General features: G+C 34.5%; 1 protein-coding gene across 2 annotated transcripts in view; it reads left to right on the top strand.

Moving 5' to 3' along the window:
• The window catches only part of SGCZ (sarcoglycan zeta), a 199,226-nt gene that overhangs the window by 107,994 nt on the left and 63,943 nt on the right, over positions 1-27,289 (top strand). For both annotated transcript variants that reach the window (XM_035539598.1, XM_035539589.1), the window contains exon 3: positions 21,020-21,107. In XM_035539598.1, coding sequence (XP_035395491.1) covers positions 21,020-21,107 — 88 coding nt within the window. The remainder of the gene's footprint in view (positions 1-21,019; positions 21,108-27,289) is intronic.

Genomic DNA, 27,289 nt, shown 5'->3' with positions numbered 1-27,289 from the left:
GCGTTAGGTAGAACAATTATGGTAGAACCACACTTGGTATTTGTAGCTACAACCTTTAAATCTTACAGTCACTTTGAAAACCAAGCTTGATGAAAACCAAAGTTCATGATAGCATGTGGCCATGACTTTCAAAGAGACTATTTGGTCTTTGCTATTTTTTAATCAATATTAGTATTGTAGTTAATAGGCATACTAATTAACATTACTGATACTAATTATAATTTTGTAAGCATGGTTTAGAACACTAAATTAAATAGCAAGATGATTAGGTATGAAGAACAATAAAAAGGGACTCCTCTGAATGTCAGACCTTAAATTGTTACTGTTAGGCTTACACCAATTAACTAGGAATTAACTCAAATCTCTATGTTATACATACATTCATTCTTTGTGATTATTTAATGTAAGAAAGCAAGAAAAAATGGAATTAGTGAACCTTTAAAAATCTTGTTTTGTTTTTTTTTTCAAATGGAGTTAGAAAGCCAGTCTTAAGCATGTGCAACAGCCATGTATCTAGTGGAAACTTGTAGTGCACTGCAGGTTTGGTCTTGGAAGGAGAGAGGAATTTTGTGTTTTCTGTAGTATGCAGTGCTTAAATACAGTTTGTCTGCGTAGTATCTTTATGAGATTATATGAGATTATGTTGCACTTGTCATAGATATTACCAGCTGGAGGCCTGGGGACATGACACAGTGAAACTTAGAAATAACTCTGATTCTTGTATTATGGAATTACAGTTCCTGTCCTTCCACAAGGAAGTGTTGTTTTATTTTATTTTTGAGTTGCACAGCATCGTCATTATCTTCCTGTTTGTAGCCTGGATAGTATGGGTGATGGGAAGTGAGAGAGACATATAAATTCCTTCGAGCTAAAAAGTTAATTAGATCATATCTCCTACTTGGTTCTAGCTATGAAGAAACTACAAAAAACTGTGGCAGTATTGACACAATCAACACATCTGCATGTTGATTTTACTGTTATTGTGGGTTGGTGTTAGGAATCATCACAAGTTAACAAATACCATTTTAACATTTTTTTTTTTTTTGGTCAGGACAGAGGTGCCTAGATGTTCAGTTCAGATAAGATAGTATCACTTTTCCATACAGAAAAGATTAAAACTTTCAATATCTAAATAATTTTTGGCAAAAAACAAAAAAAAAACAAACAAACAAAAAAAAAAACAAAGCACTAAAGATCTGTGAGGTACCGGGGGGATCAGTTACCAGGGGTTAAATATATTTCAAATTAAACTTCATATAAGACTTCTTGGTGTTTTTTCTTGCACCTCACCTTTAAATTATTAGATGAGTTTGAATACAGATTGTCAAGGCTTGCATGTTTTAATCTGTTTGTTACCAGTTTAAGAATAGAACTGTATTTTATGTGCTAACCATTCCAATAGAAACCCAACTTGGCTACTTTAGAACAAATGACTTTTCCCTCAGTTTCTTCTAGTTCTTGTTTTCCTGGTAATTCATGGTGGTTTATCCCCGCTTACAGCAGCACATCAATAAATCAGGTGGAAGAAAAAAAAGTCTGAACATAACCAGTCTTGCAGACCCTGTTATCTTTCCTCACTCTCTGTGGTGCCTTCAGCTTTGGTTCCAGTCTTTCTTCTTTTGTTATCTTTCTCTGTTCTAAAAATCATGGACATTTCACAGCAAGAGGAAAAGCCCATTTAAATCTCAGTTGGAGGTTCACTGCTGGAAAACTAGTTGCAACAAATCCCTGTATAGCCTTTTTTTTTTTTTTCAAAGATGACTCGAAGAAGTTTGTGTGAAACTTTCTATATTTTAATTAAGTTTATACTTTGTGCACTTTTTTTATTTTAATCAATTTGTGAGAAAGATATATAAAGCAAAATTCTGTGCTTTACTACTTGCACAAAAAAAAAAAAAAACACTATATAGTGTGTATAAATATGTTTTGGAGCTACCTTAGTACCCCAGTGTTTTTGGTAAGTCTGCACAGATCATGTCTCTCAGTACTGACTTTAAGATTTAAGCTTTAACATTAATACAATTTGTTTGCTGTAGGTCACTCTTTAATACATTCTAAATATTTGGGTGGTGGTAGTGGTGATATTTATTCCAAGTGGTCTAAGTGGAAGAAAACAGATTTTAAAAATACTGTTCAGAAGTTTTTACTTTGTTGGATTGTTACATGCTTTGTTTTCACAGCAGAAAGATCATGAGAAATTGATAATATTCTTCATCAATCAAATAAGATTAAATTGAACACTAATATACGGTGCATTAATGAACTTTACCACATTAGATAGTATTTTGAAATAAATAAAGTAAGAATATGACTCGAGATTTTCACAGAATTTCCCTTCAAGCACATTTGTAATGTAACATCAGCAGGGAAGAAGGCCATCTGTCCATGAGTTTTTCTGTAAGGATATTCAGATTTATTTGGAAAACAATCAAAACATTGTAGACCTCCTTGTAGAGGCTGGCAAATATGTGGTATAAAATGGAGTCATTTAACAGATTTAAGGATTTTGTGCAATTCAAGAGACTGAAATAATGGGGAAGGCAACTGCCTCAGCAGTTAAATTGAGTCTATGCCCTGTCCTCATCAAATAATAATAATGGTAATACTTGATAGCTCTTTAAATGTTAATATGTACAGTAAACACTAAACTAAGGTAATATCAGCTGCTGCAATTACTTCTGGAGTTCTTCATTTGCATAGTCTGAAATGCCGAGAAAGGATGCAGAATTTTTTTCTTCTATGCGTTACCTTGATGCTTTCTGTCCTGTATTTCCTGAAATGTGTAATGTGCTCTCTCCCTAAAGACTTGTATAAGTGGTACCTGTAGTTAGTATATTGAAACTTGAAGTTACATTAAGGATGAATTTGGACTGTAAAACAGATTCAGATACCTTGCGTAGTTACTGTGAATACAACAATCTTATTAAATGCACAAAGAGATTTTTCCTTAAGTAAGAATTTCACAATCAATTTATTTATGTGATGAAGAGGTATTCAACTTGACAGCCATAGATTCTCTCATCTGATGGCCTCTTGGAGTTTATCACTAACTCACCAATCCTTGAAAGTATAAAAGAATGTTACACATTGCTGCTAATATAACTAAGGTCACTATATGTAAGGAAATCTTACAGATTTTGATTCTGCATATACTTTATTTTCATATATTTGAAATTAGTTCTATCAGAAGTCTGTGCCTATATTGATATTTTAATAAATATTATTTTTGTTAGTGGGTAGAGCATGGTATTTTACCTAAAGGATGGATGAGGGAGAGAAACCAATCCAGAAATTACTGTCTTAGGGCTTTGTGGTCTACATTATGTTGGAAGACAGATTAATTATTGTTCTGATCTGAAATTCTACGAATATAGCAATTCAAATTTTTCATCTCTTGTCAAAGAGATGAGATATTCATTTCATGAATATGATTGGACTGCAGCATTTCTCAGACTGTTGAGTGAAATTGCTTTCCCTCCTTAATTATTTCTGGCTTACAAATGCAGTGTTTTTCTTGGATAGCCTTGGTGATATGAACTGTCATGACATACAGGAAGAAAGGCTACATTATGTAAGATTTAATTTTCATCTCTGGATTATATAGAACTTCATAGTTTGACAACAATGTTATGTATTGTGCTCAAAAGGTGAGGATAAACCAATTTAAAATTAATGCAATATGTTCCTTGAGGATAAAAGGAAGGGAAGCTGCAATCTGTTGCTGTGGTTTCAAATGCAAGACCCTGTAGGGCAAATTCAATTCATCAACAATATCATAAAATCCAAAATTGTTTTGGAAAGGTCTGGGCCTAACAGAAGAGTTTTCAAACAATAAGCACATGAATAAGTTACCTTTAGCTGGTGATACATTAGAGATGTATCACACTGAACGCAAGTTGAAGAATACCTCTTAAAAAGGAACAACTCTAGATGAAGACTAAACCAGATTTTTCAAGGAGAGAAATTTTAAGAAAATGTATTTTTCAGATTGTGTTTAACCTCTCACGATGTCACACACTATAAAAGAAAAGAAAAAACAACAACAAAAAAAATGGACTACAAATGAGGAATTCTTAACATTTCAGTTATATTTATTGCATAACCCAAAGATACATTCAAAGTATGGCATATACAAGAAACATGAGTACTAAAGCGCTGTGAAATAGCCTTAACACATGCACTTTAAGCTATAATGGCATGTAAGCTCAGTGATTCATAGTTGAAGGGACAGGACCACCTATGTGGATTCAAGGTACTCAGTGCAACAGAAAGTAGCAGTTTGTTTACCTTAGGAATTTTGTTTGTTTGTTTGTTTTGGGGTTTTGTGTATGTGTGCATGTATGTTTTGTTTTGTTTTTCTCTAAGAGAAGAGAAGCAAGGCAGGAGGGTCAGGAGACAATTCAACACTTACAATAAATTTTTAAACAGATCGGTCATACAGAAAATTATTTCCATTTTTAAATGATAAAAAAATTGAATTTCCACATAACTTTGTTGTTTCTGATAATGTTTCATGTTGTAAAAAATCAGTTTTGAGTCCCATATTAGATGATCCTATGTGTTACAGATGAAATACATGTATTACTTCATTACAATAGGTATAGAAAGAAACAAGCTCTTGAATGCTATAAAAGATATCAATCATAGGAATTGGTGCATTTAGTATTAATCTTGGTTTTGCTTTGCTGAATAGATCAGCTCTTACACTGACAATGACATTTGGGTTTTTATACATCCAAAGTTTGTATCTTTAAAAAACAATTCCTGACAGCTAGCCGTGTGATAAAGCCTGGATTTGTCTTGAGAAAGAATGCTTGAAAGTGATTTATTGGCCAAAGTAATTTTCTACTAAATTGTAGCAATTAGAATAAATAAGAATTGTCAGTATGCCATACAATTTTGTCTTAGCTTTTGAAATCCATGTACAGGTGGGCATACAGAACAGCTGAAGCAATGGCAGCTCAGGGACACTTGTCTGAAATGAGTTTCATTATTATCTCCCTATCAATGATGAAATGATTTTAATAATTCAGAAATGTTTCTGTGAGCCCTGACACTTAGTAAATTGTAAACAAATGTGAGCAATTTTCAGTACTACAAGAGTGAGGCGGAGTTCCTTATACGTGACCATTACATTTTATACATGTGCTAGATTAGTCAGTAGCTGGACAAATGGAGAAAGAGCTGTCCTCAGTAGGTCCAAAGGGACCCTGTGCACCTATGCCTCTGGGAACTGTGGGAGCCTGAAATGCTGCCAGAATAGGTGGACACTTTTGTGTGTCCTTGGAATGATTCTTAAAGGCAGCATAGATCTAGCCCAAAAGACCGTTGGAGAAGTTACCAGAAATTCTGGAATTTGTTCAGATTTCCATTAAGTCCACGTATCTGTGTCTGCAGCCTTATCCACTCTGTCTTTTTTCTCAAATGCAAGAGGCTTCTGATTTTAAAGACAAATATGTGTTCTCTGGTATCATTACCTAAAAGTTCTAAATGAGCTAAACACAGTCATTCGTCAAATCACTGAAGTGTCAGTCATGCTTTGAGGTAATATTTGGTTGCAGTTTTAACTCTTCTGCTGTTTTAAAGTGGGCATGAATTCCTTTATCCCTAACATCAACAAAGCAATCAGTGTTTTTTTCTTCCACTTTCAGAGATGATAAATTATATTCTAATTATAATCTATGTCACAGAACTGAATGAAACATTTTAAGTTATAAGCAGTCAATCTCTTGGCATTTCTCATTCAAGCAGTCTGAGCTCACTAAATTAACTTAAACTTTAGTAATCCATTGTTACTGTTACTGTTAAACTGATGACTTACGTTTTCTGAATGGGAACTGTAAAATTCATTATGTGATTTGGGACTTTATTTCTAAATTCTTTGAAATTTCCATACCATTTATCATCATGCTACAACACTTGAAGAAAGTTTACATCTAATTCATTCAGTCCTGATGAGTTATGGCTTTGGAAAAGCTTCCAGATACAAGGAATCACTGGTAGTATGGTAGAATTGAATAAATCCAGATCAATCTCTATTCATAAAAGAATACCAGTAGACATTTAATACAATACATTAAGAAAAAGATATGAGACAATAAAAGATAGATGTTTCATCCTTAAAAGGATAATATGGCATTTCTGGCATCTTCTTACAAAGTTAAAGTAAAGCTGAAATAGTTGATAAAAGACAATTGTGTAAAAGAAGGTAAACTAGCTACACGGTTTAGATTTCAATCCTCTTCCCTGTGGAAATCTGTTTTAAAATCATTTCAGATAAAACCTCTTGCATTAATATCTAATAAAATCTGTGTTAGGTCCTGGCTACACTGGAAGTGAATTCTTTTGAGTGTAGCACCTCAGCAATTGAAAAAAATGTTGAAAGTAACATCTGAAAAGTCTGAAAACCTTCAATTTTCTGTGTAAAAAAAACCACCACCAAGAAACACCTAGGTAATAAGTTTGTTGGTGTTTTGGATGGCATTTGGGATTGGGTGCTCTGTTTTTTCTCTCCTGCAGCAAACTTCATCTAGAAGATGAGTTTGTTTTTTGTTTCTTTGCCTTTACTTTACAATAACGTTTCCTAAGTGCTGGTACTGAACTGACAGTAGAGGACATTGATTTAAATGGTGAATGAACTAGAGAGGGTCACTGTAGACAATGCATCATTTTCCGCAAAGAAGCAGCAGACTTCCATGACTACAAAGGCCCTCACCTTGACAGTGAAGTTTCTTGGCAAGTTCTCTGCCCACCTCATGGGAACCGATAGCTTAGTCACCAGGATGAGTGATTAAGGGGGTAAAAAGGGACAAAGTATTTGACATATTTAACCTGTTTTAGGACTCTTCAGCAAAGGGTGCTCGATTGTGTAAATCATATTAAACCAGGAAAAAAATTCCTGGGAGACTGAAATAAATATGGGAACCTACCCTGGAAATATGCAGTGTGACCTTGTAGCTTAGCTTTTCAAGAGAAAATGCTGATAGAGAAATGTATGTGGGACTTAGAGTGTTTCCCAGGTTCTGGGTTTTGGTCTTATCCATTCTTGATTTTACACTGGCATGAAAGCCAGATACACTGCATCTGCCCCTCGTTGGTCTTCCTTCAGTTGAGCAGATTCAGATGCCTGGGCTAGGGAAGATTTGGCTGCCTCTAATGGTTCCTTGCAAAAAGAAACAAGGCTATGATGCCTTCTTCCATGTAAATCACCTGCCATATTGTGTATACATAACATAAGAAAGGTTCGTACTCCCAAACAGGATGCTAAAAGATGGCAAGATTGAAATCTATAACCTTGTCTCTGACTGCTTGTTCAGGAATTAGCTGGGGCATTGGTTAAAAGCAGGATGGTATCAAAACATCTGAAGAGAGGATTATACAGGAGAGCATTTAACTTCTTTATGTTTTGATTTGTGTCAACTTTCTATTTTGGAAACCTTTGTTGACAGGATGTTGTTCTGAAAATACAACCTTCCTGGTTTTGAAATTATCATTTCATTATTCATTATCATGTATAGATACACCATACAAAAATAAAACAGAAATATTAATAACAATAATGAAATTGAAACTCTCCTCCCTACTTCTATATTAAAATGAAAACAATATGAAAGTCTGTTTCATGTGATGCAGTGGGAAGAACATGAGTTTTGAAAATTTCCATTTTCCTCTGTGTAAACTTTGATTAGTGTTGTTGTGTTTCCACTGCCAGCAGTCATTTTGCATGATGTATGATACATGGGGATGATAATGTAGGTTGTGGTTAGGTCTACCTTGCCTTTTGCATACTTGAAAAAATAAAATAATTGAACTTTTCTCACAATAAGCTACACAAATGCTGACTCAGGGTAAAAATGTTCCAAGCTAGAATTCTTCCTTTCCCCTAAGGACATTTAGTACTTCGGAAGTACTGACCTAGAAAGAGCACAATGTTAAAACGTAGTTTTATGACATACCCAGTAAAGAGAAACTGATGGATGGCTGACATTCAAAGACTTTGGCTAAGGTAGGACTATTTGCTGATGACTGTACAGGAAACAAATTAGATTAAATTAGAGCTCAGGAAAATGAGAAATACAACTGTGTTTCATCATAGCTTTTGTAATTGTATTGGATGAAAAAAGATCCACTAGCTAATATTAGCGAGATGAAACAAAAATAATTCTGTTGTGTTTCCCACATCTGATGCATTGTTCCACGTGTTTTATTTTTGATTACAGAGAGATGAAAGCATTGTATTTTTATAGTTGTTAGCACAGTTACTGAAGTTAATGAATAAGAGATCTGAAGATAACATTTTTTTTTTCAGGAATATCAAGACCATATTGCAACGTATTTTTTCGATTCATTGCCAGGCTATTAGAATAATCAAAGTAATTCTAAAGATATATGCATGGATATTATATATGTTTTCATTCAAAGGTCTTCTGGTGCAAGCTGATACATACGTTATACCATCTCTATATAAAAGGATATTTTTCACCACTCTCTGAAACCTAACCACCCTGGATAAAAGATGAATAATTTTAAAATATAATGCAAATATATAGCATATTCAGAGGATGAAGATTGAGCAATTCAGATTTTCTGACTAGAGGGTTACAGGTTAGCTGAAATACAGCTAAAACTAGCTGAAATTTATTTTTATATTGACATTTAAGCAGAGAACAGAACATTTTCTTCTTTTTGTTTGTTTATTTGTTGTTTTGCTATGGCATTGGCATAGCGCAACAGCAAGGATGAGTAAAAGAAAAACTTGAAATACTAGGTATGTGTCAGTTTGTTAGGATTCTCTTTAAAAGAGGTAAAGTTTGCCAGCACTGGCAAACCAGTTGTTCCAAATAATTTTTTTTTATTTATTTATTTAAAAAAGGAAGAATATTCAACTTTAGAGTATAAATCAGTTACAAAACTTGCATTTACATAGCTCTCCACTTTATTGCCTGGCAATCTCACATATTCAGGGTGCTAACAATCTGCATAATTCCCCATGGCAAAATGGATAAACTTAAAAACAAAATAAAGGTGCTCTTTAGGGGAGGAATTATCACGCAGCCAGTTACCAATTAAGAGGCAGTCAAAATAGGTTACAACAGGACTACTGAGTTTGACTGACATGGCAGTTTTCCTTATAAAGATTCTGCTGCAGTTTAGACAGCTCAAAAGTGTTTGCAGTTCACAAGGGAAAATTTATTTTTTGCACATAGTTGCATTTTGTGGGGGTTATAAGGTCTTAACTATAAATGTCACCGTGATGTAAACATGAGAATTATCATGACTTAAATTGATGTTGTATATTGTTATCTGAAATGAAAATGGAATTCTTTAAATCAATTCTTGTTGGCATCTGCTACTTTGAATACTTACTACCTGAAGTTGGTTTAAATCCTTACTGACTGTGACAAATTCATTTCTGAATGAAAGATCAGATTCTCAACAGAGGTCAGATTCTCAACAAACAAAAGTTCTAATCTACTTTCTCCTACTTTGCCATAAATCATTTGGAGAGAAACAGTGTAAATGCTGGAAGACTGACACTGTGGTTTCATGTCAGATCTTTTGACAAAGAAATATTTCTATAGTCTCAAACAGATTAAAAAGTCTTTGTTCATTGCTACCAAAATAAAATAAAATAAAAATAGAAAAGATCTGGGTAACCAGTTTAAACTATTGTTGGTCACTATTATTTGGCTTGTTTTTATTTGGTAAGCCAGATCATTTAAGTGATGGGATGAAGGTTGGAGTATTTTGTTGTTTTCTTTTTTCTTTGCTGAGAAGCAAAAGATAATGTCAAACTGTATCCTGAGTGAAGGTAAACACTATTCCTTTCATTGCTCTTGGACTTGGAGAAACTGAAAATACAGTCTTACATTGCCGAAACCAGCGCTAGGAAATATTCAGTATATGGCCTTTATTTTCATTTTCAGGCCATGTCTTTCTGTTTTTGTTTCCTTTTACTTTTTCAGCTGCATAAATAATAGATTCTGAAATATTTTCATTTTTTAATGTTTTTAGTTATATTTAAGTTTCTGAAGAGTACTTCGATCTTTATTTATTACCTATATATCATCCTCCTCTAAGTATATTTTGTCCCTAAAATTCTAGAGACTTGACATTCTTGTCAATAATTTTGTCAAAAGAGGAGTCACTAAGCCACTTCTGCACATCAAATATCCTATGGGAGCCTGTTACTAAGAGAAAGCAGAAGGAAATGTTTTGTCTGAGAAGGATTGATGTGATCAGCTCTTAGAATGTAGATCAGTTGACAGATTTTTTTGTTTCTTTGTTTCAGTGTCAAACAACTTAAAAAAAAACTGACAAACTAGTATATTTTTTCACTGCATTTTAGGATCAGATGGGAAGATGCATTGATTTAATTACAATGCTAAGGGTAGGAATTTTATTAATTTTATATTTATTTAAATCTGAATTAGTACACTAATATCTTTGCATAGTTCTTGAACAGCTAAGTTCTTATAACAAATTTTGTAGATTTTATTTTAATTATAGCCTTGAGTTTAAAGGATAAAATGTGTAAAATCATTGGTTTTCAGTGAACAAGAAGGTCCAGAATCCTGGTACTGCTGACTAGATTCAAGAAAGAAAAAAAGATGCTGGCCAGCCTCTTTCTGAAAAATTACATTGTTATCTATTTTAATTTATTATAATGTTGCATATACAGGTTTTTGAATAAGTTTGGACACCTTTACATCACTTTCATATATTCATATGCTCAGAAAGTTCTAAACTTAAGAATTCATAGGAGTCATTCTGTGGAAGCACAAACCAAATCTAATTTTTGTTAATAACCTTTTCTCAAAAATCAAATCTCAAAACACACAATAGAACTTTTTTTCACTGCCATTTAGGATAAATATGGCGGGGGGGGGAGGAAGATCTTATTACATTTTTTAGAGTCTTAAGTTTTGCTGAAAATAATTAAGGTGCACCAGAAATATTTTACAGAGATTTTGGTAAGGTTATAAAATAATAATATTATAATAGAAACTTAAGTGTAATGGTTTGTACTGACAATTGCTGTAGTATTGAGATACAGAATTGCCTAGAGCTGTTTGGCCATCCCTCTATCTTTAGTAGAGCTTGACTATTTGCCTGAAACACATAACAATAAAACCACCATAGGGCTAGGACTAATAACAAAAGGCTGAAAAGAATCTTACTTTTTTGTATGCCTGCATGTACATTGTCTTTCTTATGCAGAAGTACTCAAACACCATGCATTAAGTTTAACAATGTTGATAAGGAAATATACTCATTTTTAATTTCCCATATTGCTTTACATTTTTGAATTTAATAGAAATTCACTCTTTAGAACTTTACTGATTAATTCTGCAGGTTGAACAAATGATCCAGGTCTGTCACATTTCTCATGCTGTTTTAATCTAAATGTCAGTGTGGAAAGCTGCAAAGTCACAGAACAGTATTTGTTATGGAAATTTGTAGTAGAAAAGTATCTAGTATGGAAAAGTTAGCCAGTTACAGAAACAGAAATAAATTCACAATAGTTTGAGTGTAGAAAGACAAATAGTTAATTATATCTTTGGAAAAGATCTGTGGTATTAAAAGGTGGCAATTATCTATGACTGCAAACTTCACACTGGTGCTGTTGCCACTGAAAAATAATATGCTTCCCTGAAGGGACATCTGCTGTCTCTTTCACTGAACCATAATCCTCTACACAGAATTTTCTGTCCTCTGTTTTGACCTTGAGAACAGGGCAGGTGACTGCTTTTAGTCAGTGATTGGCAAGTCTCAAAGCAGATTTTCTAACAGAAAAGCAATTTATTGAACCACCAAGTCATGTCCTACAATGAAGATGGGGGTGAATATCTTCTTTCCACAGATGACAAATTTTAGAGGAGACATGCAACAAATTCTGAGCTCAGATACAGGCCAAGTTTGTGTCATAGCAATGGCAAAGTTTCTTATTAAGTCTTTTGCAAGGTTAAAGAGTGTACAAGAGCAAAACCTGAGTTAATACTTTTCAGGGTCACTTTCTAAATGCTGGTGTGTCAGAACCAAAGGCTGATGCCTGCCTGATGTGTAGGGGATATTTTCTTAAGCTTGAAATACTCTTTTGCTACCCATCTCGTTCAAGTTGATGCAGTTTTTTGTATTGATTCTTTGTAACATATAGTGATAAAAAATACATGTTTTATTTAAAAAAAAAAAAAAACATATTTCAGTTGAAGATCTTGTTCTGGTTCTACCTGAAGAACTGGAAAGCAAAGAGTATGTTGCTTATTAGCTGCTTGCATACCTATTCAAAAACTGAGGAGACTGTACCAACCAAATATGTATCAGTCACCTTAATTCCCTTTTATGTGAACAATCTTTACTAATAGAGGATTTTAATGCTCTTTTCTGGCTAACAGAGTATGAGATAACCACACCCTCCTCCCTCAGATGGGAAGAAAACTTGTCAGCATGTGTCATCTCCCCTCAGAAATTCAGCCCTAGTCATAGAGTCAGGAATAGTATGTGGTAGAGAAAGGAAGAGGTACATCACCCAAGGAAGCTTAATGAACAAGTGAAAAGGTTTAAAAAAAAAAAAAAAAAAAAAAGACAGTGATCCTTTCTTATGAGAAGATAGGGAACTGGTCCTGAAGAAAGACTGGACCGGCTGTACAAATTGTGGACAGGTGTAGGTCCTGGTTCCATAATTAAAGCAGAAGAGTTACAAATCAGCTTCTCCTGCTTAAAGCCAAAGACTACGTGGAAAGTTATGTGGTTGTTATAGCTAGATACCCCGAAGGGACTGTTCTCAATAATACCACAGATGCTACCCTCATGAAAGAAATGCTGCAAAGACATTTTTGGATGGAATCCCCATGCTTTACAGTTGATAAAATACATGCAGAGACCATTGCCGTAAATGCTGATGTCTTCAGCCCTGGCTATGGCAATAAAAATGTTTTCTGAAAATGTAGAGAAATACTCTTTTCATAATAGATATTACTAGAGATAATCGGTGGATTATCTGTAATTCCTGTCATTGCCACTCTTATTTGGTTTTCTTTCTGATGCCTTGAGCAAAGCCTCATGATAAGCATCCATAGAATTGATAATGCTTGCATCAAGCAAGTGCAATAATGAAGCCTGAAAGCATCTAACAATTGCTGTGATAAGCAACAGGTGCATGCAGGGGAAGGCTCAATGAAGTAGCAATATTCCTTTTTTTTTTGTTGGTGGTGGGGTTTTTTTTTGTTTGTTTTGTTTTGTTTTGTTTGGTAGTGTGTATCAGAGTTCATTTGAGATGTGTGCGCTTCTGGTTATTTAATCAAGGACAGTAGAGAGAGCTAGCATTGCAGAAAGCATTGTCAAGTTAATTAAGATCCAACAGTCACTGATTCTTCTCGAAGGAAGGCTTATCAGGAACTCTCAGCATTGTAGAGAAAAATATAGCTAAGTGAAGAAAAACAAAATACAGAGAAACAGTTCTGACTTGGTGTTGAAGCTGACACTAATGCTAGTAGTATCATTTAGTCATATTAGATAATTTAATCATAGGTTACAGCCACGTTAACTTTCTATAAAACATTGTTTAATATTCATCTAAAATATTCTAAGCATTTTTAAATTAATGGATAGTCTTGTCTTTTGTGTCATATTTTTATTTAGCATATTATTTTCAATATTCACTTTTTAATATTTTTATTAATAGCAAGTCTTCCTTTGCTGCTTTGTCTTAGCTGTACTATTCATTTCAGATCTCTGCTACTTATGTAATTCTGAAATTCTATTTTGTACATTAAATTGCCCTTGGAATTTTTTATCCTTCTTAAGCTTTAGACTTTGAAAAGTTATATCATATAAATCACACCGAAATAAAAACTTGTGATGGAAATATTACTTCCATATAGTCCTTTGCTGGATATCTGAAAGGTGCCACAAAAATGGAACCCAGAACCTACTCATATGTTGGAGAGTTCACATTTTTCAGAACTTTCATGTCAGATTTCCCAGAGGTTTAGTTGAGCATAATGAACTAGGTTTAATTTGGTTATTTTTCATTTTAGATTGGGGATAGCATTTGATTTTATGCAACTATATATTAGCATATAAATTGACATGTTTCCTGTTATGCATCAAGTAAGGAGGGGTTGACACTTACTTTCTTCAGTCGTAGACATCTCAGGAGCTGGAATTCTGCTAAAAGAATTACGTATGTCCAGGTTATCAGACCCTGACTACAACATGATTTATTTTCTATCAGCTAGTGAGTCTAAAATAAATGCAATTTGAATTCTTATAGAGCCATGGTGGGATATAACATGGAAATGTCTGAATATGCCTTGATTTATATATTTTTTCCTGTAATATTTTCAACCTTTTCCTGGACTTAATTGCTAGTATCCTTCAAGTTCTAACACTTTAAGGTAAGAAGGCATGAGAAACACACTATTGTTGCACTGTAACAGAATATCATGGTTTACACCAAACAGGAACTGAAAGACTGCTTTCCAATGTTAAAATAATATAATGGACTGTTCGATTTCTGTTGGATTTAACCTTCATGTCAAAAATTCATTCAGTAACTGATATACCTACACAGCAAAAATATGACGGTTTGCAAGGAGTGATGTACAGTCACTCTACCCTTACTGTTTTGGCTTTAGATTTTAAGATTTGCATTGGTTTCCTACATTTGCCAAAATTAAAATTTTCTGGGTGCTTTTCAGCTCAGTAATACACAATTTCACTTGCTGTGTCACAAGCTTAATGACTATGGAGTGAGCTTTCGGCACTTTACAAATGTACTTGGAGAAAGCTTGTTGTCTTGTTTCATTTTTAGTTGGGACATTTATACTTAAAGTCCATTCAAAATTTTGTTTGATGATTCCATCAATTCGAGAAAAGTTGCATCTTTTATCTGCTATTTGAATATCTGCTTCTGCTTTATCACTAAGTTTTTCTATGCATGACTGAGTTCTGCCATAATAAAAATTTCATGGTGCATTATATGAGGAAGTAAAACAAGGAGGTTATTTCTGTCTGGAGGTTATAGCAATGATTGCTGTGCATCTACCAGTGCATGCAGCTCTCCAGAGTGCTGCATATGATTCTCATTCTATTACTATACCTATCAGGTTTGCAGCATCATGAAGCTACAGGTCAGAAACCCAATGAGCACTTTTGATTTATGGTAGGAATGTGTGGTAAAGTTGATAAGGAAGCAGATTAGCAAAAGCATTGCCATAGTGTTGCAGTTTTCCAGACTTTGTTAGAATTTTAAGGAATTCAAAATATCAGAAGAAAAACTTGAGACTGAAATCAAACTGAGCGGAAAACTTTGGCTATTCCACTTCAGAAAAGTAAGTAACAAGAAGGGGAGAAACTGGAGGAGATGATGTAGAACAGGTTTTCACTGGAACAGGTTGACCAGAGAAACTGTGGATGCCCCATCCCTTAAAGTGTTCAAGGTCAGAGTGGATGGCCTTGGGCAACCTGACCTAGTGGGCAGCATCCCTTCCCATGACAGGGGGGTTGGAACTAGACAATCCTTAAGAGTCCTTTCCAACACAAGCCACTCTATCATTCTACGTGTAGGGCAGTTTTAAGAAAGAACTGACTTAAAGGTTAGGAATCTTTCTCTTTTATAAGATATTGAGGTTCTGTAAGGTTTTGATTGAGTTTAACTTAGTATGTCATGGAAAGTTGCCCATCTTGCATATTCAACTTGAATGGCTGAACCTAAAGGCTGATCAAAGGCAGAAAAATTAGATCTTTTGAGGTGACAACTGCCTTTAGCATATAAGAAAGCTGACATGGAAACAGGGCAGAGATCAGGAACTGAAGTAATATCCTTTGATGAACAAAAATTAACTAGAAAGTATGTTTCTTGAACATTGTCAATACCTAAACATGTGATATTTCCTTTGGTATCAACTAGGCTGTGTTTTATTTTTTCCCAAACTATTTGCTTATGTTTTGTTTACATGCCATCCATAGCTTTACATTTCTTTCGTGAGTCAATTAAGTGAGGTCTTTGTCCTTCCTTGATTTGGAAAACTAGATAGAATTTGTATCTCACTGAAAATACTACATTAACATTTAAGGGAACACTTATGAAATAGGTTTTGATATAAAATCTACAATCTACAACTCAATTTACTGGTGCATTATTTAAAAAAAAAAATATATGACCATTTATTTCCTCTTCTTTCATTGATGACTATTATACATCATTCAAACTTGCCATAGGAGAATGAAGCAAATTGACCTAATAGTTGCCTTGAGTACTTTTCCAACACCCCCCTCCCCCCCAAATCTGCACTATCAGAGTTAAAAACAAAACAAGGCAAAACTGATTTTCAATAAAGTTTAGCCATACCTGGAGTGTTCCCTTAGAGCACAAATCCAAAGGTTAATTATGATTTTGCAATCACTTTCTCAGTTCTGAGTGTAATTAGGGGTTAAATTTTGACTCCCAGATCAGAAAGGACAAAAAGGCATGAATGAAGACCATACGATTACATTTAGAATTTTATTTTGGGAATGCAAGAATACAGGAAATCCATAAAATATCTGAAGTATCTAATCTAACTGCGTCATACCTATATAAATTCTGCTCATTTTGGAATCGTCCAGGAATTACTTGGACAATATCTTATTTACTTTCACCTGTTTGAGGTACCAATCTTTTTAGTACCTTACTCTCCTGACACTTTTGAAAAATTGTTAAGAATATTCTTGAGAATATTTTTGGAAATATTGAATATCAGTAAATAAGAATGTTGGGAGTATTCTTGGAAATAATTGATTTGAAGTACTCAAGATCTCAGAAATTGTTGGCATTTGTAGGTTTGGTCTTTTCAAACCTTCCTTATTGAAGTTCCTTCATGTTTGTTTAATGCTAATGATTAAGTTAGTGTTAACAAGTTTGGCTCTGGGTTTCCTAGCCTTATCTGTCTGTTTTCTTACTCCCTGGAGTTTTTTATTTCACCTTGGTTACCACTTTCGCATTTGCAAGGAAGGGAGATAAGAAACATGCTGCTGTTCATTTTCTGGATTCTGGACAACTGGTAAACAGCTAAGGAATGATCTCTCCAGCCCCTCACAGCTTCTTTGCTCTGGTTTCTTTTTGACTGACACCAAGTCTTTCATATTCTCCTTCTAAACTCTTGCAGTAAATTCTAATTCGAATAGAATAGTTTCAGTTGGAAGGCACCTCTGAAGACTCTGAAGACTCCAGACTACTTGCTCCAAGACAATCTTCTTGCTTTTTATCCCTGATCTGCCTGAACTGCAGTCTGCAGTCCTCCATGTAGCTCATCCTGGATATTATCTCTAAGCATGTGGAGGAAAAGAAGGTGATAAGGAGTAGTAGCCATGGTTTCACCAAAGGGAAATCATCATTAACCAGTCTGTTAACCTTCTGGGTTATAACGGGCTGGGTAGATGAGGGGAAGAGCAGTGGATGTTGTCTACCTTGATTTCAACCAAGGCTTTTGACACTGTATCCCATAACATCCTCATAGAGCTCAAGAAGTGTAGGTTAGATGAGTGGACAGTGAGGTGGATGAGAGCTGGCTGAACTCAGAGGGTTGTGATCAATAGCACAGTCTAGTTGGAGGCTCTAGCTAGTGGTGTTCCCCAGAAGTCGGTACTGGGTCAAGTCATGTTCATCAGTGACCTGTATGAACATATAGAGTGTACCCTCAGCAAGTTTGCTGATGATACAAAACTGGTAGGACTGACTGTTACACCAGAAGGCTGTGCTGCCATTCAGAGAGACCTGTACAGGCTGGAGAGATGGGCAGAGAGGAACCTAAGTTCAGCAAAGGCAAGTGGGTCCTGCACCTGTGGTGGAATAACCCCATGCCCCAGCCATTGGTATGCATGAGGAATACTTACAAAATCATCTTGCAGACAGTATGACTTGTTCCACTTGAAGATTTTCATTGGCTTTGCAAAATACATAAGACCCCATGTAGTTGGGCAACAGAAACCTGTTTTTAGTTTTCTTTTTCTTTTGCATTCTTATTAACTTAGCATCAGGAAATAATATTAGGTGAAGAAGACCTTCTTCAAGGATATTCCTTCAAGTTGCTCACAACTTTTACAGTGTATGCATACAAGTATATTCTAAATATGTAGCATAAGTCTGTTCCCAATATTCATAACACTGAGCTCAAGAAATTAATGGAACTCATTTAGTAGCACCACGTTTCTTTATTGTATGTAAGATAATATGTTCTCTAAGTTCACCTCTATAAGCAAAGATATCATACACAGCTGTATAATTGCCAGCGATGGAAGTAATAGGTATTTGCCCTATTGTTATGTGTTGTTGGTTTTTTTTGTTTGTTTGTTTTGGGTTTTTTTTGGGGGTGTTATATAGAGCTTTTTTCATTAAGTAAATACATGAAATTATTTACTAATATACCAATATGTTTTTTATACTTTATCAGCCTAGGAAATTATATGAAGAAAGTAACTAAGCATATTCCTAGGCTTGTCTATCTTCAGAACAAATCTTTACCCACGGTATTAGTGTTTATATATTCATCAAAACATTGTTTTAAATTTCTAATTTATAGGAAAAAAAAAAAGTGTGATGACAAACTTCTAACTTCATACCAATATCTGAATGTAAAGTATTTTGTGGATTATCAAGTCCATTACACTGCAAGCTGAAGTTCACATCAAAAGAACTCCAGATCTAGTGACCCAGAGCTACAATTATCCAACATTTTTATGCTATAGATATCTGTTAATTTGCGTTCATATAGCTGACACTCATGTCACTTTATAGTCATCTTGCAGATCTGTAATTCCACTGATTTTAGCTAAGTCTTCTCCGAGTTGCTAACTCCTCTGAGTAGACTGCCTTTGAATACATTGAACATTTCTGTCTCTAGGCTTTTCATGTGAAAATAGACGTGCAGGTAAATGCTGTAGATAAAATGCTGGACAGCTTAAATTGATAGGAGTTTTGATACTAGTTTTATTTGGTCCAGAATGTAAGCTTGCAGCTATATATTTTTCATCCAGGAACTAAGGAATGTAGAGTTAAATTCTTGACTTTTTCATTCTTTTTTTTTTTTTTTTTAAATAAGACAAGGAAAGGAGAAGAAAGAATGCTTGATTCACCTAATTTTTCATTATCCTGTCCTTGAGAATTTGATACCTGAGGTCTTTACAATTAGAGCCTGAGCACAAGAAACCTGAGAGGCAGCCTGAGAATCATGTTAAGTATTTTCCAAAGGTGAAAGGAAAGACGATTTTAGGTCACGCAGTGAGTATGGTTTGGAAGTGTATGTTACCAAACCCTTAACTGAGAAAGCAAAAATAAGTTTGGGAGTACCTTACTAAAGGTGAGATTATTCTGAGAAGCATCTTCTTCAAGTACTGAAGAGTGAAAAATGAAAAGGGCTCCTTAAAATATATTTTGGCCATGCAGCTTTCTGTCAGGACAGCTGACTTTCCCAGAGCAGCAGTTGTTTGGACTAATGATCTTCAAAGGACCATACGGAAAGTGGAAATCAAATCAAGTGTTGAGAAAAAGGTCCTAAGCAGCTGCTTTTGTTGCCTAAAGCTCCCTTGATTGCATCACATGCTTAGCTCAAACCAGTCACACTGAACACAGTATCTCACTGATAATTACAGCTCTTTATCTAGAAAGATGGACAAGTCAAGTAGCGATGTTCATCTGCCAGATTCCATGATGCAGAGCTAATTGGGACATGAGAGTGGTCATAGGGTCCAGTGGGAGATGAAGCACACCTGAACTCTTAGAAATTAGCTCAGAAAAATTTCAGACTTTCCAGGGAACTGAGTACTATTTAAGGGTAATAATCATTGTGAAAACATCTGGGAAGAGTGTTTCTTGCAGAGCAAATACCTAGATTCAAAAGAAAGGATTACATGAGTAGAAGTTTTAAGTGCAAACCTAATGCATCACCCAGTTAAAAATAAATCTTTTTATATGGCTCCTTAACTCCTTTCTCCCTCTTCTTAAAAACCTTTCAAGAACAGGAAGAACTGCTTTGTCAAGTACACACTCACAAAAGAAGTCCATCTAACCTAATAGGTTCAATCCAGGGATGACCAGCAATAGATACCCAAGGAAGTATCTATGAACAAAAGGATTATATAATAATCCTCAAAAATATTTTCCTAACCTCTAGTCATTTCTAGCTAAGGCTCAGCTAAACCCAACTGTTTCTGTCAGATGTCTTACTGCTATTGGATAAACTTTTCTTACATCGGTTGCTTCATAGCCTTTCCTGCAGGTTTTGTGGGATGTGGAGAAGTTGCAGCCCCCCCTACCTATTCTGGAATACATATAACTGAGCTGAAACAAAACTACTGCAAATCAGGATTGAAGAATTTTTAATATAGCACTATGTCCAAGTAAACAGGTATAAGCGAAAACTAGAAAAAAAAAAATGTCTCAAAAAAGGTCTTAGAAGGCACAGTCACCTTCAAAAAAGCAGAAGAAAACAAATGGTGTGTTATATGACCTCCTCATCTAGCGGTCTCCTTCTTTGCTTTTTAAGAATATTGGTAACAATACTTGTTACCTTCACAGAGATGCATGGCGTATTCAGAAAAGTTTTAGCAAATGCAATCCAAATAATACAGGTTGTACAGATTAATATAATTATGTAGAATAGCATTGATTAGGTTGTTAGAAAAGTATCCATAATCAATATATGGAAAAGGATAATGAAACAGGTTTGTGTTAGGGTTTTTTGAATTTTTAACTTTGTAATAACCTCGGGAAATAAAGTTTAGTGTATATAAATTAAGTTCAACTCTGATTTCTAAAGTAGGGATTCTATGCACTAAAGGTTTAGGCTTAAAAATAGTATTTTTGTTATTCTTTTATACAAAAAATTTGATTTGAAAAATACTTTACAAAATTATAAAAAAAAAAAAAAACTATTATATTTGATACAACTCCCCTCTCAGCATGCATGTTTATATTTAGCTCTAACGTAATTCTACCTCATTTTTTTCTCTCATTTATTGTCTTATACATGTTTCCCAGGATAGCCCACTGGTCTTACAGTCTGACAGAAATGTAACAGTGAATGCGAGAAATCACATGGGACAGTTAACTGGACAACTGACAGTAGGTGAGTGTTCTTTATTGACTGTTATGTGCATCAGTTTAGATTTATGAATAGTTTAATTAATATAGAAAATAAAACACTGAAAAGTCAGAAAAATTCTCGTCACTGTACTGCAAAAAAAAAAACAAGACACACAGTGGATCATAAAAGCATAATTCAGCAGTAGCTGAAGGCAGAGAAAATAGGAATGGCCCCAAGTAGTTAAAACATAGCTTAGTGAAAAAAAGATTACTTTTGAGACAGCTGTAACAAAACAAACAAAAAAAATCTGCAAAACATGTTTCAAAAACAATTTCAGAGGGGAAATAACCATCATTTTCTTACAAGTTCTGTCAGTCTTCCATTATTTCAGTGGAAATTAGTTTGTCCCCGTTACTCTTGTAATGTATTTAGATCAGCATATATTAAAAATCAGTTGGAGTAACAGAATGTAAAAAACAAACAAACAAACAAACTCAAATACTTCTGTAGTCACCACAAACTTTAAATAGAAATTGATCGTACTGCCTGTCATTCATTAAAAGGTGTCTGATATTTTGCAAAATATTACCAAATCAACATTCCAAATGAAGTAGAGGAAAAAAAAATACCTATCTCTTCACCTGTAGGCTCTTTGCCTTGATTCTTCTTTTCGTGTATTTGTTCCCTGTGTTTATTACTTCTAATACATTATAAACACTTTTTATCACAAATCATATTTAGTGTGTTAGTGAATATGTATTACTAATGAAGTAATATTTTGTTTATATTTTCATTAGTATAACGGTAATGAAGATGTTTGTTGCTTTTCAAGAATACTGGCTGAAAAAATTGGTACTAACTAATGTTCTAGATTTGATAGAAAACAATACATTTTGACTGGGAATGGGGTGAAATATATACAAACACATATGTACAAATTTCAGAAGACAGGCCCTTAGACTCCACATCTTTTCTTTTCACATTACTTCTGGGTTAAACTCTGTTTATCCACTCTTTTTCCTAATGTGCTAAGGATATACTGACAAAATAGTTTTAAATTAAACTGTAGTTGTATTGACACTGAGATTTCATACTGGCTGGAGACTGTGGCTTCAAGTTGTAAAAAATCTTTGGCAAGTGCACAAAGAGTGACACATCATCTGCACTGATTTTCCTGAATGAGCATATCAAATGAGTGTGCAAAGGTAATCAGAATTGCTAGCAGATGCAGATGAGGAAGATTAAGCAAACACCTGTTCCAGCCATATTGCTCTTGCCCGGGTTTTATGGAACACAGTTCTGTTTCATCTAGTAGCTGTAATACTAAAACCTTCCAATTCAGCTGCTAATTGTTAAAAAGATGAGTTGCCTATGGTAGACATTCAGATTGGCTGAAATATATAAGAAACTCTTATGGCTGGCACCATTCTTGCTAAGTAAATCTAGCACTGAAAACATGAGTGTGTCTAGGCTGGCCTACTTAAGATGTTGTACTAGAGGCTAATATTATAAAAACACGAAGTCCTGAAGAAAATGTGTTCTTATGTTACAGTCATTAGAATGAATACCTGTAAGCTTCTTAGGGAGTTTGTAGCTGGTGCAGTGTCTGCAGAGCAGGAGTTTGATAAATTGTAATATTGTATTTATGTTCTTTCTTATCTTCCTATTTTTTTCATAATGCCTATATGGCCTTTACTTATATTTATATAAAAATACTTATTTCTTTTATGTCAGTTCTTCATGGAATATTGAATGCATATTAAAATATATCTTATGTTGATACTTATAATTTAATGTTTCTTAGTCTAGGCACTCAGAGTACAATCAGTGAAAGCCTGAACATTCTACTATTGGAAATCAAAGAAATTAATGGGCAGTTAAAATTCAAAATGTATTGTTCTTACATTCCATTCCAAAATCATCTGTTGTGTAAGTAGACTAGAGACAGACAAAATCTTGATTTTTTTTTTTGTCTAGGTAAAAGCATAAAAGCATATGCTGAGAGAAGGGGAGGGGACTTGTCTATAACGGGTTTGCTGACATCAGAAAATGTGTTAAAATGTTCTGGGAAGTCCCTGCCTTCTTCAGAACTGCTCTTTGCCCCTCAACTGATGTTGCATGTTGAATCAGCTCTTTGTGTGAAAGGGGTGAAAATAAACAGCAGAGGAAGCAGCGGGGAGAAATATTTCAGTACTAACAAACCAACAACAACAAAAAAAGATGATCTAGTAAACAACTTTGAAATGTTGCTGTGTTAATTTCTTTTAAAAAGTTGGAGAAATAATAAAAATTACAAGAAAGATTGCAAATTTGTATGTATGGTAGGATCATTCTGAAAGGACACCTATGCATTCAGGTGGATAACAATGCACCTCCTATACATGTGATGTCATTGACATTTTATGTGTATTTCAACTGATATAAGTGATGTTAAAACGCAGTAAGTAGCCTAGTCTCTTGTGTTTGAGGTTAAAATTGCTGGTCATGTCAACTTTTAGGAAAATGAAAAATGTCTGTTGTATTTGGAATTCGGCAATGGAAGTTAAGTGAATGTAAAGCCTGGGCTGGGGTGGGAGCAGTGAAGAAGGAGAGGAAGTCACCACTATAGCAATGCTTTCAGTTGGGATCTACACAGACTGAGTTAGAAATGCAGCTTTGTCCTCAGGTCTTGTTGTGACATATGGTCAGGAAACTGCCAAGTTTGTATGTGGATCTCCAAAAGGACTCCGCAGCCATCAATTTTTAGACATGCCATTAAATACCAACAGACCAGATGTAGTACAGACAGAAAGGATATCTCCAGAATAAAGATTTAAAGATGATCATGCATTGATCTGTGTATCTAAGATAAGGAGAAATAATCAGACCTCCCAACCTTTCTTTAGGAAAACCCTCTGCATTATGCATTCTACTAGGTTACCTTGACACAACCTTTTCACTCTGTTCAATCAATGTTTGCATAGTTTAAAGCAATATGGAAAAACATCTACTTATTTTCTTCCTGTCATAGAAATGCAAAATAGCTATTCACATCAAACCAGAAATCTGTTATCTCCATAATGTCTGCACAAATCTTCTTCCTGTCTTTCAGTGAAGGACATAAGGTTGACAAGTGCTAAAGGGATCAAAATTAAATATGGCTGAAAGGAGACGTTTGAAGCCCACATGTGTACTCACTGTAGCTTCATCTTTGGCTTTGATTATTACTTTGTCAACTTTTTTCATTTTTTTTGCAAACTTTTTTTTTTCTGCAATAATTTCTTCTGACATGCATTTCTACTATTGCTTTACTGTTTTCTATTTATAAAGATCCCTGGGGATATCTGAAACCTTTTTAGAGTATGATGAACAGATAAACGAGCTCATCATTTTTGCTAAGCTTTGGCCTCTTTAAGACAGAATCATAACTCATGAGCTTCAGAGCTGTGCAAGTCAGTTTTAGAAAGCTCCTGATCCAGTAGCTCTACTTATTGAGATTTCTACATCCACACAAATTGTGAAAAAATATTTGATTACCAATGAATGTTATATCACACTTCTTTAGTTACTTTTTTCAAAATAACAGGTGGATGTATACTTTTCAATAACCAGCTCTGGTAATGATCGTTAATAGTACTAAAAGATAAATCTTTTCAAAAAATTGTCAAAGTTGATGACACTTTCCATCCATTTACCACAGAATTTGTGCTGTGTATTCAAGATTTCTTTTTCTTTAAAATGTCCTTGCTTGCTTGCTCTGTTCCACCAAGAGTACGTGGCATATTGGGCAGAAATTATTGGGCATTGAAAACAATGGGTGTGTAACTTCATGGGCGTGGAAATAGTCCCTTTCATCATCCTTATCTAAAGGCCAAGTCACCTGTGCCTTTATCTTACCTATTTCTTACCAGGTAGCACATCCCAATACCCCTTCAATTTCAAAGTGTTTGAAATAACTCATTATCTGAGTATTGCCTGTGATGTTCCCTTTGCAAACACCTCAGTCCATTTGATAGTAGTTGTTTCTTGTCATCAAAGAAGATCTGAAACAAGAGAAAACATCTCAAGTATCTTGCTTTTAGAATTGCCTGTGGCAGAGCTTGTCTGACTATAATAACGCATGCGCACAATTGGTTCTAAATCTTAGGTGTATATTGTCAGACCTTTACTTATTTAAGTTTATTATGAACTTGAACTAAGTGTCTATTAAGGCAGTTGAAGTAATAACGTACTTAAGCAACAGTGAAAGGGGAATACTGCTTCTTTATTTTTTAATCTTGCTTGCATAGTTGGGAGCCTCAAATGCAAGGTCTCCTTCTCAGCTAAGCATTGCAACAGCAAAGTAGGCTCAGAATGGTTCTACACATACACCCTTTTTCACAGTAGAAAATGGAAAAAGGTCTCAACTCCTCTCTTATCTATGTGGTTGTTTTTATATCAGTGATGGTAGAGTGCTGGGGAGAGAAGGAGTGATGTTGTTTTTCAGCCCCTCATTAGCTGCATCTACCTCTCAAATGGGCAAATAGGGATCAGAATTTATTTGTGAAAAACAAGTAAAATCAAGTCTTTCTCCTTTCCCTTAAAGGGAAGTTTGCCTACCTGTCGTCCCAAAACAAAAGTGAGTTTTCAGAAATCTAAAATACCTTAAACTTTCCACTAGTAACATTTTCACATTAAAAAAAATGTTCTGGTAACCACTGTGGTGCAGTAGGATTATGTATTAAAACGTATTACAAAAACAAAATTGGCAAAATGAGTTATCCATTTCTCATGACTCTCTTAATTTATATTCCTTAACTAAAATAGACTGGAAAAAATATATTGGTCTTTAAAACTATTTTAAAAGGTGGAAATCAGGTTTGTAGCCAACCTTTTGCAGTGATGTACAAACAAGAGTATTTGATACTGAACTTCAGACTGAATATGTAATAGTTTAAAGTGTTCATTTTGGAGATTGTATCATTACTCAGGCTCTTCTCTTTGTAGTTGCAAGGGTTTTTAACTTTCAATTTTATTCTCTCTCCCTTTTCTAATCCAAGAAAATGAACACAAAATCCATAATTCCTGTGCTAAATTATTTGCATTGCTTACAATTGTTCAGTTATTTTTGCACTGTAAATTGAATTTTCTGTTGAAAGTTACTGTCTAGTGTTTTCCCTTGTTTTACCTGTTGATTCAGAGAATATTTAGATAATTTACACAGCTTATTATTATTAACTTCAAATATATAAGTTCTGAAGTATAGTGTTTCTTAACAAAGTAAGAGCCGGTATAGAATGTATAGTATTTATATCCCTATACTTTCTAGGTATAGGAATTTTCAGGAGGAGAAAATATAACTCATCTACTATTGTTAGATCTTTTCAGATGAGGTAAATGCGAGATAACTTGTGCTTGTTTTTAATACAAGTTAGCTACCTTATACTTACTGCAGGGTTAAAGGACCTCTTTCATCTGAGGGAATTAGCGCAGAAGGTAGGAAAAGCATTGCCTGAGAGGCCATATGGCCTTAAGTCTCCTCCTGGAACAGCATGCGAGAAGAGCCAGGAGCTAGTCAAAAACTGAGCCATGTTGCTCATAACAGTGGAAATGTCCAGCTGGAATCCAGCTCTCATCCCTTCTCATAATTTACAGGGCAATGTGACGTTGTCTCTGTTTCTGTCTAATCCCTGGAAAAGTCTTATTACAAGCCATCTGGGCTATAACAAGTTTTGCAATAGTAGCTCACATAAAATATGTTCAGATATACTCTTAATGACTTTGGCTAAGCTATTACAAAAATATACTCGCATTGATTAATTATCTTGAAGTGTGGTATTAGGAAAATAATAAGCTCTGAAAACTGGTAAAAACTTCAGCCTCTTTGCCAGCACTTTGATTGGTTTGCCAAAGTAGCCTTTTAAAAATTAACATGTTATTTATTTGAAATTCATCCATATTCTGCATTTATCTGTTTAAGTCATCTTGCAATAATATGAAGCCTCTTGACTTGTTTGTTTTGATTCGGCATCAAAAGGCAATAATAATTAATGGACTAGTAAAAAAAAAAAAAAAAAAAAAGCAACAGTTGCAAACAACTCTTTTCAAGTTTTTATTTCCGTTTCAGTTCTAAGTTAGTTACATCACTCTCTGCATTAATCTACTCATGTAAATTCGACATTCAGTAGTGGTGAACTTAGGCTTTTGTGGCTAGACCTTGCATTAACTGATTGGAAAATAATGCTTTTTAATACATACATTACATA

This window comes from Cygnus atratus, chromosome 4 (genome assembly GCF_013377495.2).
Source record: "Cygnus atratus isolate AKBS03 ecotype Queensland, Australia chromosome 4, CAtr_DNAZoo_HiC_assembly, whole genome shotgun sequence".
Lineage (NCBI taxonomy): Eukaryota > Metazoa > Chordata > Aves > Anseriformes > Anatidae > Cygnus > Cygnus atratus.
This window is presented reverse-complemented; position numbering and strand designations above follow the sequence as displayed.